This window comes from Hyla sarda, chromosome 8 (genome assembly GCF_029499605.1).
Source record: "Hyla sarda isolate aHylSar1 chromosome 8, aHylSar1.hap1, whole genome shotgun sequence".
NCBI lineage: Eukaryota > Metazoa > Chordata > Amphibia > Anura > Hylidae > Hyla > Hyla sarda.
In genome coordinates this window covers 143,927,285-143,943,439 of record NC_079196.1, presented here as the reverse complement: position 1 = coordinate 143,943,439, position 16,155 = coordinate 143,927,285, and the positions used below count along the sequence as shown (strand labels likewise).

General features: G+C 41.3%; 1 protein-coding gene across 1 annotated transcript in view; it reads right to left on the bottom strand.

Annotated features, from left to right (window-relative positions):
* The window catches only part of DNAH7 (dynein axonemal heavy chain 7), a 531,149-nt gene that overhangs the window by 167,485 nt on the left and 347,509 nt on the right, over positions 1 to 16,155 (bottom strand). The window contains exon 46 of the mRNA XM_056535765.1: positions 11,487 to 11,650. Within this exon, the coding sequence (XP_056391740.1) occupies positions 11,487 to 11,650 (164 nt within the window). The remainder of the gene's footprint in view (positions 1 to 11,486; positions 11,651 to 16,155) is intronic.

The window sequence follows — 16,155 nt, the reverse complement described above, 5'->3', positions numbered from 1 at the left end:
AAGGATTAAGATGTTTTAATAGAAGTAATTTACAAATCTGTTTAACTTTCCGGAGCCAGTTGATATATAAAAAAAGTTTCGGCCTGGAATACCCCTTTAAGGGTTGAATGAAATGAAACATGTTCTATTGTCTATGTGGTAATTAGAAACAATTAATAAAGTTGTTTATATGTGAATATTTTTATGTTTATGTATATATATATATATATATATATTTTTTTTTTTTTTTTTTTTTTAAAGTCGATTTAAATTTAAATTTTATTTTTAGTGCAAAGTGAAGATCGACTTAGTATGAAAGAAATGTATATATATATATATATATATATATATATATATATATTAGAATTAATTAAATATGTGCGCACAAGAAAATGTTATTTATTGTTGTAAAGCAACAATGGAATTGTCATAAGACATAGCTCATCTTTATGGGATCATTTTAAAGGAGTAGTCCAGCTGTGAACAACTTATCCCCTATCCTAATGATAGGGGATTATTTGCAGATCGCAGGGGAGGCCAACCGCTGGGGCCCCCCGCGATCTCCTGTACGGGGCCCCGACAGCCCGTGGGAAGGGGGCGTGTCAACCACCGCACGAAGCGATGCCATAGCGATGTATTGAGGGGCGTGTCGGCCGCAGCTTCATGCGTTGGTCAACACCCGCTATCTGGCCGGAGAGCCTGGCCCCCGTACAGAGAGATCGCAGGGGGCCCCAGCAGTCGGACCCGCCGCGATCTCAAACTTATCCCCTATCCTTAGGATAGGAGATACGTTTTTCACCACTGGACTACCCCTTTAAAGTTGTTGTACATTAACAGGATGTTATAATACAAGTCTGGTGACTCACATAGAAAAAATGTACATGATTCATATTATACTACTATAAAATAATTTCCAATTAATCACGGCAGGCTTGTGTTTATTTATAGGTTGTTGCATTATTTCTGAGGATTTATTTATTTTACTTTATTTAGCGCCTATTTTACTTTATTCAGCGCCTATTCCTTGACCTAGGTATATAATAGAATGCTGTCAAGCGGTGGAACCATATAAACAAACTTTTATCTGGATATGGTTGAAACGTCACAGATTAATACGAAATAAATAAATATACTTTGGTATATGTGGCTGTGATATATATAACTATTATTCATTAAATGCTCATTAGATTGACATCCATATTTTCTCTACCGAAATGTAATCAAGACTGATGTGACTAACTCTCTATTATATTTTTGTGGAGATAGGCTGGTATTCCTTAATCAATGTCTATAGCTTCCTAACATCAGTTATTCAACTTAGGCGTTTTCACATGGGCATACTATGTTATTTAGGGGCAATGCTATATCATGTGGGTCCATGCAGTGGTATGAGATACCATATATTTAAATAATTAAATGAAAGCTGTGTAATTAAACCCTTCATTCAATCCATGAGGATTTAGGGTTTTCAAACGGAAGATCCACTTTGACTCCTCACTCAGTAGGATGTTGTCCAAGTTGCCACCCCTTGGACCAAGTTTAATCGGTCTAAGTCCCCAGAAACGCAAAATAATGGGGTTATTTGCATGCACATCTCTAATGTGACGTGCAATAGGTGTATCGGCACCTGTCCGGATCCCGCTAAGATGTTTAGATATGCGTCGCCGGAACTCTTGTATAGTACAAGAGTTCCGGCGACAAGTTGAATAACTGATGTTAGGAAGCTATAGACATTGATTAAGGAATACCAGCCTGTCTCCACAAAAAATATAATAGAGAGTTAGTCACATCAGTCTTGATTACATTTCGGTAGAGAAAATATGGATGTTAATCTAATGAGCCTTTAATGAATAATAGTTATATATATATATATATATATATATCACAGCCACATATACCAAAGTATATTTATTTATTTCGTATTAATCTGTGACGTTTCAACCATATCCAGATAAAAGTTTGTTCATATGATTCCACCGCTTGACAGCATTCTATTATATACCTAGGTCAAGGAATAGGCGCTGAATAAAGTAAAATAGGCGCTGAATAAAGTAAAATAAAATAAATAAATCCTCAGAAATAATGCAACAACCTATAAATAAACACAAGCACACCGTGATTAATTGGAAATCATTTTATAGTAGTATAATATGAATCATGTAAATTTTTTTCTATCTGAGTCACCAGACTTGTATTATAACATCCTGTTAATGTAAAACAACTTTAAAATCATCCCATAAAGATGTCTTATGACAATTCCATTGTTGCTTTACAACAATAAATAAAATTTTCTAGTGCGCACATATTTCATTAATTCTAAAATATATATATATATATATATATATATATATATATATATACATACATTTCTTTCATACTGAGTCGATCTTCCCTTTCCACTAAAAATAAAATTTCAATTTCAATTAACTTTAAAAAAAAAATATATATATATACATAAACATAAAAATATTCACATAAAAACAACTATTGTTTGTAATTACCACATAGACAATAGAACATGTTTCATTCCATTCAACCCTTAAGAACATAGTCTGGTCCATATATCTATAGTTGGGTTGAAAGTGACCAGCCCTTTGGCAGCGTTAGAGTTAATAAACTTCAGCGGAGCAGCGGCGTCTAACTAACGCATGCGCAGTGGCACCTATACAGATGCACACATAGGCGCTTACCCGTTAACAACACAGGATCGCGCAAGTGAGTTGCGCATTGTCATGTGACAATCACGTGACTGAGTAGGTCAGGTGACTTTGACAGCAGTTAGATGTGCACATCGCGGCACTGGATGCGGCCCTGACGAGTGATGCTAGTGTTTGTTTACATAGGAGCAGACACTGATTGTAGGCGATTAGCAACCTCCTTGATTGGATGAGTTGGAATTGAGCGTGTGATGTAACCCTATATTCCATCGAGTGATTAGTCCTACCCTGGACCAGTCCAAGTAAAGGGTAAGTGATTGGTTAGTTATATATGTTATAACCCTACTGGTTGGTTGGTTGAGACAGAGCTCTCCATTGGTTGGTGATTTAATGAGGCTATTCTGATACCATATAAACGGGCTCAATTGGCAATGACATTCAATGCTGTCAGTCCATCTCCTTGATAAAGCCACACTAGTGGCGAAACATGTTGGGGGGTGACAGTGTATGGTTTTAACTGCAATTCCACTATGTCTCAAACAAACATAAAAGGAAAAAGAAAAATTAGGTAGGGTCAGATTAGGCCAGTGAACCTTATAGCCGTACCTGCGGTGCACAGCAGGTTACAGTCAGTGTTTTGCCGCAATCCAACAGCGACTTCCCTCTGTGAGCCACACATATAAGTGGCCTGAGTATCCTCATGTGAGAACCACATGCAACTAGTGGCATCAATATCCTGAGGGAGATACCATCTCATTATACAACAATCTAATACAGTGCCCATATTGCCCAGTATACATGAGAGGGATGCATGTCCCCGAATCCAGTAACATGGAATGAAAGAATAAACAGACATAGGGCTGTTAAGTTTGGCACTAGATGAGGGAGTTGCAAATTTTCATATACTGCTGGTAGCCCCTGGTGATATATCGGCTATGACCCTAAGTGTTGGTTTTCAGATACCTAAACGACATTAGTGGAACTGTAATTTTAAAACGTGTGTTTCTCACCTTTTTGTAATTTAGAGGATATTTAACCCCTAGGGTTATTCTGTTGTTTGGTCTATTACCTCTACATGTGCTATTTGGCCTAATAGAGTAGCATGGTCATAATGAAGCGATTCACACGATAGAATTGCGGCAATATTCGCATTCGATTAACTCATCTCTACTAGAGAGTAATAACATGAGAGGTTATGGATAGTAGCTTTATGGTTATACAATGTTGATTGCCATATTAAGGTCGGGAAGGAATTTTTGCCTCTGTAATGGGGCAATTGTCATCAGCTTCATGTGTTTTTTTTGCCTTCCTCTGGATCATCAATTTAGGTTGAATTTGATGGACTCTTATCTTTTTTTTTTAACCTTAGAAACTATGTTACTATGTTAAACACCATTCACATAATAAATACCATTCTTAAATATTATGTAATTAGAAAGAAAAAAGGCAGAGCACCACATAGGGTAATAAAGTTAAAAAAATAGAATTGTTGCTACAAACAACCAATATGGCGGCTCACCTGGATGGGTTGTGGAGCAGCCACAACACCATGCAGAGCAGATCAATCCCACTTCAGGGAGAACATGTACTCCAGAGGGAATAATATAACGCCGGATCATAACCAATATACCTTACACAGGCTGTGTTTAGGGTCGACGACATAGATAATATGTGAAAAAATTATTCACCAAGTGTGTCTCAAGGAATTTAATGAATGTTATATCCGATTAGATTAGTCCAAAATACAAACACATTTTCGGAGTAGACCTCCTTCCTCAAGTACACGAATGAGCTCACACTACACATGATTAACGTGCATATATATATATATATATATATATATATATATATATACACACACTTAGGGAGAGATTTATCATTGAGTTTACCCCTTTTTCTTGTGTATTTTTTTGAACAAAAATTTGAGCAGTGACTTTCATTGCGTCTTTATTGTGTCTTTTTTGATAGAGCAAAAAGTAAGTACACTATTTTTTTGTGTATTGTGGAATGCATTTTACAGTGGATCCTAATTTATCATGTGCGTTTTTTTAGATGCATTTTATTTTTTTTTTACGCAAAAATACACCATCAAAAAGGACACCTAGGAAAGTGCTCTACTGAGAAAACCGGGGGATGTCAATCATGTCAATCATGGGACTGTAGTAACGGGGGATGTCAATCATGGGACTTTAGTACCGCAGTGCTGAGAGACGCACTTGCACATCCCCCCCCCCGCGGGAATATTTTAGCACAGTTAGGACTACTACTCCCATCATGGACAGAATCTGGCCATGATGGGAGTTACAGTCCAGGGGCTGAGGGGCAGATTGCATCGGGTCATTCTCCAGAGACCCGCTGCGATTTGCATTTATTAACTGTAAAATCTGGTGGCACATGCGGCTCCACTGCGCTCCCTGCCGACTCCCGGTGGGGAATACTGTATACGCTGTCACAATTTGTATTCTCTGCCTCCGGGAGTCAGGAGCTCTGATTGGTGAAAAGCTTTTCACCAATCAGAGCTCCTGTCTCGCGGCGGCGGGTATTATGAATTACGGAGCCAGTGGGGAGCGCGGTGGAGCCGCATGTGCCGCAGGCTTGTACAGTTAATAAATGTGGATCGCAGCGGGTCTCTGGAGAATGACCTGCTGCGATCTGCTCCTCAGCCCCTGGACTATAACTCCCATCATGAACAGGGTCTGTCCATGATGGGAGTAGTAGTCCTAAAAGTCCCGCAGACGGGAGATGTGCAAGTGCCATCCCTCAGCGCTGCGTACTACAACTACTCCCATCATGGGACCAACTCTGTCCCATGATGGTAGTAGTAGCCCAAGGGCAGAGGGACAGATCGAAAGGGGGTCTCACTCCTGAGACCCCATGCGACCTTAACTGCTCCGCCCCCTGGTGATGACATCATTAGGGGGCGGAGCTACACAATCCAGGCATGACTCTGTTCTCATTATGCGTTTTGCATAATAGGAATAGAGCCTTTCTGGCAGTGTGTTGCCAAACAGGGAGACTTCAGCTGTTTCTTAACTACCACCCTCCATCATGGGAGTTGCAGTTTAGCAACAATTGGAGGCTCCCTGTTTAGGAACACGCTGCATTATGTGTGCTCTCCTCATTTCTTGTTTTTCTTTTCTTGTCATTTCAGATACGTGAATGCAGAGGACTATGTCAGATTCAGTGGACTGCGTCAATGACCAACGTTTATAAAATTTCAATAAAATGGTTAACGAGGGCTGTGGGGAGTGGTTTTTTTTTTATAAAAAAAAATTTTCAATGTGTCATTTTTTAATAATTGAATTTTCAGGCTTAGTAGTGGAAATTGTCGTATAGACGGAATCCATTACTAAGCCAGGGCTTAGCATTAGCCCCAAAATCAGCTAGCACTAACCTCCAATTATTACCCCGGTACCCACCGCCACAGGGGTGCCGGGAAGAGTCAGTAACAACAGGCCCGGAGCGTCAAAAATGGCACTGCTGGGCCTGGGCGGTAACAGTACAAAGATGACTGTTTCCACATACCTGCAAAAACGCAAGAAAAAACAGAAGAAAAATTAACAAAACGCAGGAAAAAGCTGTGACAGTTTTTGGGGCGTTTTTGCTGGTGGACAAAAAACCTCAATGGAATCCTGGCCTCAAAGCAATAGAGCAAAATCCCTGTGTACACTTTTCCTATGAGTTGCAGCTCAGGTGTACAAATAGAACTGTGTGGAGATTTAGAACCTTGCCCAAAATTTATGATGTGCCTTGCTCAAGTATGGTAAATTTGGCACAATTGCACCAAATTTAGATCAACCAAAGCCATCTACAAAAAACTTCTACCTACACCAACATTGATGAATTTCCTCCTAATCCACAGTAAAATCACCTATACAGTGGTCCCTCAACATACGATGGTAATCCATTCCAAATGAACCATCGTTTGTTGAAACCATCGTATGTTGAGGTATCCGTGCAATGTAAAGAATAGGAAGTTGTACTCACCTGTCCCTGCCGCTCCAGACCGTCACCGCTCGTCACCGCTGCCCTGGATGTTGCACTCCATCGCTGTCACCGCATCCCCGTGATGTCCTCGCCGCTTCGGAACGTCTCTGCTGCCCGGGATCCTCGCTCTCACATCGCTGTCCTCACGTCACTACGCACGCCGCTCCTATTGCATGACGGGACGGCGTGCGCGGCGACGTGATGACGACGATGGAGAGCGCCGGCGATGGAGGGGATCCCGAAGAGGACGCTCCGGAGCCCCGAGGACAGGTAGGAGACCATCACCGGAGCACACGGGGCATCGTAAACGGCTATCCGGCGACAGATGAAGCAGTCAGCACTGCCGGATAGCCATTTATGCGATGGCCCCGACATACAAAAGCATTGTATGCTGATGCTGCCTTCAACATGCGATGGCCTCTGAGAGGCCATCGCATGTTGAAATTATCCTAGGTCGGGGCAATCGTAGGTTGGGGGTCACTGTATATAATTGTAGTTCAAAATATATACAGAGTTCTCAATATAACTGGTTAAGCCTAGCTAACATATATTTAACCTCTTAAGGACCATGGACATGTATACACGTCCAATGGCCCTTAACCGGGTATGAAGCGGGCTCCTGACTCGAGCCCGCGTCATACCGCCCGACCCCAGCTGATTCCTGCAGCTGGGGGCCGGCGTTAATAGCCGACATGCGGCGTTCGCCGCGGGCGGCTATTAACCCTTTAGATCGCCGCTGTCAAAGTTGACAGCTGCATTTAAAGGTGCCTGTATTCAGTCCCTGGTGGTCCAGTGGGGTGGATCGCCCCCCCCGCAGCGCGATCGCGGGGGGGGGGGCATCCACTGCTGAGGTAGCCTGAGGGCTTACCTCTCCTTTCACGGCGGCTTACCTCTCCTTTCAGGCTTTATCATTCGAGCGCAGAGCACACAGATCACTATGGTTCTATACAACCATAGTGATCTGTATGAGGAATCTAATGATTCCTCCTAAAAGTCCCCTAAGGGGACTAAAAGTGCAAAAAAAAAAAAAAAAAGTTAAAAAAAAGTTTAACACACACACATTAACCCCTTCCTTATTAAAAGTTTAAATCACCCCCCTTTTCCCAAATTCCATATAAATAATATATAAACATAATAAAAATAAATATATGTGGTATCGCCGCATGCGTAAATGTCCGAACTATAAAAATATATAATTAATTAAACCGCACGGTCAAAATTCCAACGTCCAAAATAGCGTATTTTTGGTCACTTTTGATATCATGAAAAAATGAATAAAAAGCGATCAAAAAGTCCAATAAAAACTTCAGATCACGTCGCAAAAGATTAGCCCTCGTACTGCCGCATACGCAGAAAAATAAAAAAGTTATAGAGGTCAGAAGATGACAATTTTAAACGTATACATTTTCCTGCATGTAGTTAGGATTTTTTCCAGAAGTACGACAAAATCAAACCTATATAAGTAGGGTATCATTTTAACCGTATGAACCTACAGAATAAAGGGAAGGTGTCATTTTTACCGAAAAATGTACTGCGTAGAAACGGAAACCCCCAAAAGTTACAAAATGGCATTTTTTCTTCAATTTCGTTGCACAATGATTTTTTTTTCCGTTTCGCCGTAGATTTTTGGGTAAAATGACTGATGTCCCTGCAAAGTAGAATTGGTGGCGTAAAAAATAAGCCATCATATGGATTTTTAGGTGCAAAATTGAAGTGGTTATGATTTTTAAAAGGTGAGGAAGAAAAAATCAAACTGAAAAAACGGAAAAACCCGTGGTTCTTAAGGGGTTAACATAAATGTACAAAACCTTTACAGTCAAATCAATCCATCGTTGGCCATATTTGATAGGAAAAATCCACGTATCTCTTATTTACTTACACAAGTTCTGTATACAGGAAGACAGGGACGCCATCAGCTAGCCGGCCATCCAATGCGTCACTTCCTGCCGTGCCACTGTGAGTCTGATCCAGCGTGGAATGTATACTTCCGAGGTGGAACGCAAACGCTGCTACGCCTGCATCACTATCAATAACATCGAACTCTAGGCTCTATTACGAGCCCAGAAACTGCTGTATTGGACTTAACCCCTTAACAACCACGGACGTAAATGTACAACCTGGTGCAGAGGTACTTCGCGCACCAGGACGTAAATTTACGTCTTGTGTATGACCATGAGCATCGGAGCGGTGCTCGCGTCATACACGGCAAGTCTCGGCTGCTATTAGCAGCTGGGGACCCGCCGGTAATGGCCATTAACCCCTCAGATGCCATGATCAATACAGATCAAGGGCATCTGCGGCATTGCGCATGTTAAAATAGATGATCGGATCGCCCACGGCGCTGCCACGGGGATCCGATCATCTAAAATAGTGGGTATAAAAAGTATATAAAAAAAAAAGTAAAAAAATGTTAAAAGAAAAAGAAAAAAGAAAGTGAAAAATCCCCTCCCCCAATAAAAATGAAAATTGTCTCTCTTTCCCATTTAACCCGCAAAAAGCGTAACATTTTTTTAATCACATATTTGGTATCGCAGCATGCATAAATGTCCGAACTATCAAAATATAATGTTAATGATCCTGTATGGTGAATGGCGTAAACGTAAAAAATTAAAAAGTATGCAAAATGCAGCTTTTTTTTTTTTGTCACATTTTATTCCAAAAAAAAAATTAATAAAAAGTGATCTAAAAGTTTTATATATGCAACTGTGGTATCAGTTATAGGTGGTAAAAATAGGGCGATTTTATATTACTGATTTCGTACAAAAAGTTTGAGATTTTTTTTAAGTGGTACAAAAATAGAAAAGTATCTAGCCATGGGTATCATTTTAATTGTATTGACCCACAGACTAAAGAACACGTCATTTTTACTGTAAAGTGTACAGTGTGAAAACGAAACCCTCCAAAATGTGCAAAATTGTGGTTTTCATTTACATTTCCTCCCTAAAAAAATAATTTTTTGGGATTCGCCGTACATTTTATGGTAAAATGACAGGTTTCATTACAAAGTACAATTGGTCATGCAAAAAAAAGCCCTTATACAGTATGGGTCTGTAGATGGAAATATAAAAGAGTTATGGATTTTAGAAGGCGAGGAGGAAAAAACGAAAACGCTAAAATAAAATTGGCCTGGTCCTTAGGTCAAAATGGGCTTGGCCCTTAACGGGTTAATAGTAACGTGAGGGGTTAATCTCATATCTAATCAGCAGGAACAATCCCAGGAATAGACAGAATAAAACTAATATTTAAAATAGACATACAAATAGTGCAATTCATTACAACAATGATTAAAAATACTTTTGCACAATAGAGGATATTTAGCCAACTTTTGCACGTCAAGTATTTTTATTCATTTTTGTAATGTTTTGCCCTATTTGTATGTCAATTTAAAATATTAGTTTTATGCTGTCTATTCTTGGTATGTCCCTGCTGATTAGATATGAGATTAACCCCTCACATTACTATTAAATCCAATTTAGCAGTCTCTGGGCTCGTAATGAAGCCTAGAGATCGCTGTTATTGATAGTGACGCAGGCGCAGCAGCGCTTGCATTCCACCTCGGAAGTATGCAATCCATGCTGGATACGACTTCCTGCCAGCCTGCGTTTCACCTCGCAGCGGCGCGGCAGGAAGTGACGCATCAGACGGCTGGCTAGCTGATGGTGTCCCTGTCTTCCTGGATACAGAACTTGTGTAAGTAAATAAGAAATACATGGATTTTCCCTATCAATATGGCCAATGATGGATTGATTTGACTGTAAAGGTGTGTACAATTATGTTACATATATGTGAGCTAGGCTCAACCAGGTATATTGCGAACTCTGTATATATCTTGAACTACAATTATATATAGGTGATTTTACTGTTGATTAAGTGTGTATATATGCACGTGAATCATGTGAGCTCATTTGTGTCCTTGTGCTAGAGGAAGGAGGTCTACACCAAAAACGCGTTAATATTTTGGACTAATAAAGCGAATCTTACTGCATCTAATTGGATATAAGATTCATTAAGCGCCTTGAGACACACCTCTGGTGAAATTTTTTCCCCACATATTATCTATGCTCCAATATTGGTTCACTTACCCAAGAAATCCGTTCTTTGTTTCACTGAGCACTTTGGCTTATTTAAAGGGGTACTCCGGCGCTAAGACATCTTATCCCCTATCCAAAGGACAGGGGATAATATGCCTGATCGCGGGGGTCCCGCCGCTGGGGACAGCTGTCACGCCCCCTCCATAGGCTTGCATTGAGGGAAGCGGAGCGTGATGTCACACTGGGCGGAGAAGTGACATCACTATGCTCCGTCCACGTGATCGCCAGTAATCAGACCCGGAGCGAGCACGCTCCGGGTGCTGATTCTAACGGGGTGCGGCGTGGAAGATCACGGGGGTCCCGCCACTGGGCATCGCCCCCGCGATCAGGCATCTTATCCCCTATCCTTTGGATAGGGGATAAGATGTCTTACAACCGGAGTACTCCTTTAATTTTAAAGTATATCTATTAAATGTTAAGTTTTAATACAGAGTTACAGTCCTGTGATATGAATAAAGGTGGAGATTCAACACATTGCTATACTGCAGAAACAATAGAGGGGTATAAGTGTTGATCCAAGACTGTATACTTCAGTAGCACATCCTACCATATGTATACATAACATAGCCATACACTTTATATTCTATCACTATGTCAGTCTAGATTCACAATAACTGCACATACTGCAAGTTTAGGCAATGTTTTTGAAAACAAAAAAACAGGCCAAAAGAAAGACACAAAATAGGCAACCAAAAATTATACATAAATAAACTGGTAGTTCCAGGTCAGCAAACTGTGTTTATGTGTAGTAAAAGCATAAAGAGTGACTTACGAAATAATAATTCCATTGTCAATAGAGAAGCTATCAGAAGGTAATCCGGCAATGTTCCAAGCTCTAATTTTTACAGGCTCTCCTAATGTGCTGGTGAGAGAATAGTCTTCAGAGCAGGGTAAATTCTTATTCTTACACATTGAGTTCCATTCCTTGGTTTGCATCTGCAAGATTAAATGTTAACAGTAAACATTGCAAGCTTATATAGAAAACACTTGCTAGTTATCCTGCAAGGATATCTGGGATGCCTATTTAACCCCTTAAGGACAAGGCCATTTTACACCTTAGGACCAGAGCGTTTTTTGCACATCTGACCACTGTCACTTTAAACATTAATAACTCTGGAATGCTTTTAGTTATCAATCTGATTCCTAGGGGTGTGAATCGCCAAGAATTTGGCGATTCGATTCGAATCGCAATACCAGTGTGGCGATTCGATATATCCCGATATATCGCGATACCGTCTAGGTGACGATACATCGCGATATATCGCGATATATCGCCCACCTGGGAGCATTCATAGATCCCAATAGACGCCGCTGTCAGCTTTGACAGCGGCGATCTAGTACTCCGGTGCACACTTTTGTCATGTTATCCCGACCGGGCTGCAAAATAAAATAAAACGCACTTTATCTTACCTGCCAACGAGCCCGCGGAGCTCCGGTACAGTCCGGTACAGGTGTTCGGTCCCCGGGCTGTATTCTTCTTACTTCCTGTTAGTCCGGCACGTCACATGGAGCTTCAGCCTATCACCAGCGGAGGCGGGACATCGCTGCGGCCGGTGATAGGCTGAAGCTCCATGTGACGTGCCGGACTAACAGGAAGTAAGAAGAATACAGCCCGGGGACCGAACACCTGTACCGGAGCTCCGCGGGCTCGTTGGCAGGTAAGATACGGGCGTCCGCAGATAAAAATTTCACATCCCTAAAAGAATCGATTCAAAAATATTTTGAATCGATTCTGTATCGGCAAATGAAAAATCGCGATTATCGCGAGAATCGATTTTTTCTTACATCCCTACTGATTCCGAGACTGTTTTTTCGTGACATATTCTACTTTAACATAGTGGTAAAATTTTGTGGTAACTTGCATCCTTTCTTGGTGAAAAATCCCAAAATTTGATGAAAAATTTGAAAATTTTGCATTTTTCTAACTTTTAAGCTTTCTGCTTGTAAGGAAAATGGATATTCAAAATATATATTTTTTTTATTCACATTTCCAATATGTCTACTTTATGTTTTCATCATAAAATTGACAAGTTTTTACTTTTGGAAGACACCAGAGGGCTTCAAAGTTCAGCAGCAATTTTCCAATTTTTCACAAAATTTTGAACCTCGCTTTTTTTCAGAGACCAGTTCAGGTTTGAAGTGGATTTGAAGGGTCTTCCCATTAGAAATACCCCACAAATTACCCCATTATAAAAACTACACCCCCCAAAGTATTCAAAATGACAATCAGTAAGTGTTTTAACCCTTTAGGTGTTTCACAGGAATAGCAGCAAAGTGAAGGAGAAAATTCACAATCTTTATTTTTTACACTCGCATGTTCTTGTAAACCCAATTTCAATTTTTGAATTTTTACAAGGGGTAAAAGGAGAAAATGTATACTTATATTTGTAGCCCAATTTCTCTCGAGTAAGCACATACCTCATATGTCTATGTAAAGTGTTCGGCGGGCGCAGTAGCGAAGGAGCGACAAGGGGATTTTGGAGAGTACGTTTTTCAGAAATTGTTTTTGGGGGGCATGTTGCATTTAGGAAGCCCCTATGGTGCCAGAACAGCAAACCCACATGGCATACCATTTTGGAAACTAGACCCCTTGGGGAACGTAACAAGGAATAAAGTGAGCCTTAATACCCCACAGGTGTAAGGTTAATAGCAGAAAATACCCCCCAAAATTTGGAACCCCATCTCTTCTGAGTATGGAGGCACCCCATAAGTTGGCATGAAGTGCATTACGGGCGAACTACAATGCTCCGAAGAGAAGGAGTGATATTTGACTTTTTGAGAGAAAATTTTGCTCGGGGGGCATGTCGCATTTAGGAAGCCCCTATGGTGCCACAACAGCAAAAAATACCCACATGGCATACCATTTTGGAAACTAGACCCATTGAGGAACGTAACAAGGAATAAAGTGAGCCTTAATATCCCACACGGGTTTCACGACTTTTGCATATGTAAAAAAATATATATATTTTTTTCACTAAAATGTGTGTTTCCCCCCAAATTTCACATTTTTGCTAGGGTTAATAGCAGAAAATACCCCCCAAAATTTGTAACCCCATCTCTTCTGAGTATGGAGGTACCCCATAAGTGGACCTGAAGTGCACTACGGGTGAACTACAATGCTCAGAAGAGGAGGAGCACCATTGAGCTTTTGGAAAGAGAATTCGTTTGGAATGGTAGTCAGGGGCCATGTGCATTTACAAAGCCCCCCGTGGTGCCAGAACAGTGGACCCCCCCCCCCACATGTGACCCGATTTTGGAAACGACACCCCTCACAGAATTTAATAAGTGGTGCAGTGAGCATTTACACCCCACTGGCGTTTGACAGATCTTTGGAACAGTGGGCTGTGCAAATGGAAAATTAAATTTTTCATTTTCACGGATCACTGTTCCAAAAATCTGTCAGACACCTGTGGGGCGTAAATGCTCACTGTACCCCTTATTACATTACATGAGGGGTGTAGTATCCAAAATGGGGTCACATATGTGGGGGGTCCATTGTTCTGGTACCATGAGGGCTTTATAAACACAAGTGGCCTTCAATTCCGGACAAATTTTCTCTTCAAAATCCCAATGGCGCTCCTTCTCTTCTGAGCATTGTAGTGCACCCATAGAGCACTTTACATCCACATATGGGGTATGCTCTTACTCAGAAGAAATGGGGTTTCAAATTTTGGGGGGCTTTTTTTTATTTTCCCTTGTGAAAATGAAAAATTTAGGGTGACACCAGCATTTTAGTGAAAAAATTTTTTTTTTTCATTTTCCCACCCAACTTAAATGAAAATTTGTCAAACACCTGTGGGGTGTTCAGGCTCACTATACCCCTTGTTACGTTCCGTGAGGGGTGTCGTTTCCAAAATGGGGTCACATGTGGGTATTTATTTTTTGGGGTTTATGTCAGAACCGCTGTAAAATCAGCCACCCCTGTGCAAATCACCAATTTAGGCCTCAAATGTTCATGGTGTGCTCTCACTCCTGAGCCTTGTTGTGCGTCCGCAGAGCATTTTACGCCCACATATGGGGTATCTCCGTACTCAGGAGAAATTGCGTTACAAATTTTGGGGGTCTTTTTTTCCTTTTACCTCCTGTGAAAATAAAAAGTAAAGGACAACACCAGCATGTTAGTGTAAAAAAAAATTTTTTTTTTACACTAACAGGCTGGTGTAGACCCCAACTTTTCTTTTTCATAAGGGGTAAAAGGAAAAAAAAGCCCCCAAAATTTGTAGTGCAATTTCTCCCGAGTACGGAGATACCCCATATGTGGCACTAAACTGTTTCCTTGAAATACGACAGGGCTCTAAAGTGAGAGAGCGCCATGCGCATTTGAGGACTAAATTAGGGATTGCACAGGGGTGGACATAGGGGTATTCTACGCCAGTGATTCCCAAACAGGGTGCCTCCAGCTGTTGCTAAACTCCCAGCATGCCTGGACAGTTAGTGGCTGTCCGGAAATGCTGGGAGTTGTTGTTTTGTAACAGCTGGAGGCTCTGTTTTGGAAACACTGCCGTACAATACGTTTTTTTTATTTTTTATTAGGGGGACAGTGTAAGGGGGTGTATATGTAGTGTTTTACTCTTTATTATGTGTAAGTGTAGTGTTTTTAGGGTACGTTCACACTGGAGGGTTTACAGTGAATTTACCGCTAGGAGTTTGCGCTGCGGTGAAAAATTTGCCACAGCTCATACTTGAAGCAGAAAACTTACTGTAAACCCGCCAGTGTGAATGTACCCTGTACGTTCACATGGGGGGGGGGGGCAAACCTCCAGCTGTTTCAAAACTACAACTCCCAGCATGTACTGACAGACAGTGAATGCTGGGAGTTGTACTTTTGCAACAGCTGGAGGCACACTGGTTGGAAAACCTTCAGTTAGGTTCTGTTACCTAACTCAGTATTTTCCAACCAGTGTGCCTCCAGCTGTTGCAAAACTTCAACTCCCAGCATGTACTGATCGCCGAAAGGCATGCTGGGAGATGTAGTTATGCAACAGCTGGAGGGATCGCAACTACAACTCCCAGCATGCAGAGACAGCTGTTTGCTGTTTAGGCTTGCTGGGAGTTGCAGTTTTGCAACATTTGGAGAGCTATAGTTTAGAGACCACTGCACAGTGGTCTCCAAACTGTGGACCTCCAGATGTTGCAAAACTACAACTCCCAGCATGCCCAGACAGCAAACTGCTGTCTGGGCATGCTGGGAGTTGTAGTTTTGAAAGATCTGGAGGTGCACAGTATAGAGATCACTTTGCAGTGGACTCAAACTGCAGACCTCCAGCTGTTGCAAAACTGCAACTCCCAGCAAGCCTAAAAAGCTCTCTGGGCATGCTGGGAGTTGTAGTTTTGCAACATCTGGAGGGTTACAGTTTAGAGACCACTATAGTGGTCTCATACTGTAGCCCTCCAGATGTTGCTAAGTAACTCACCGGCTTCCGTTGGATCCAGGGAGCTGC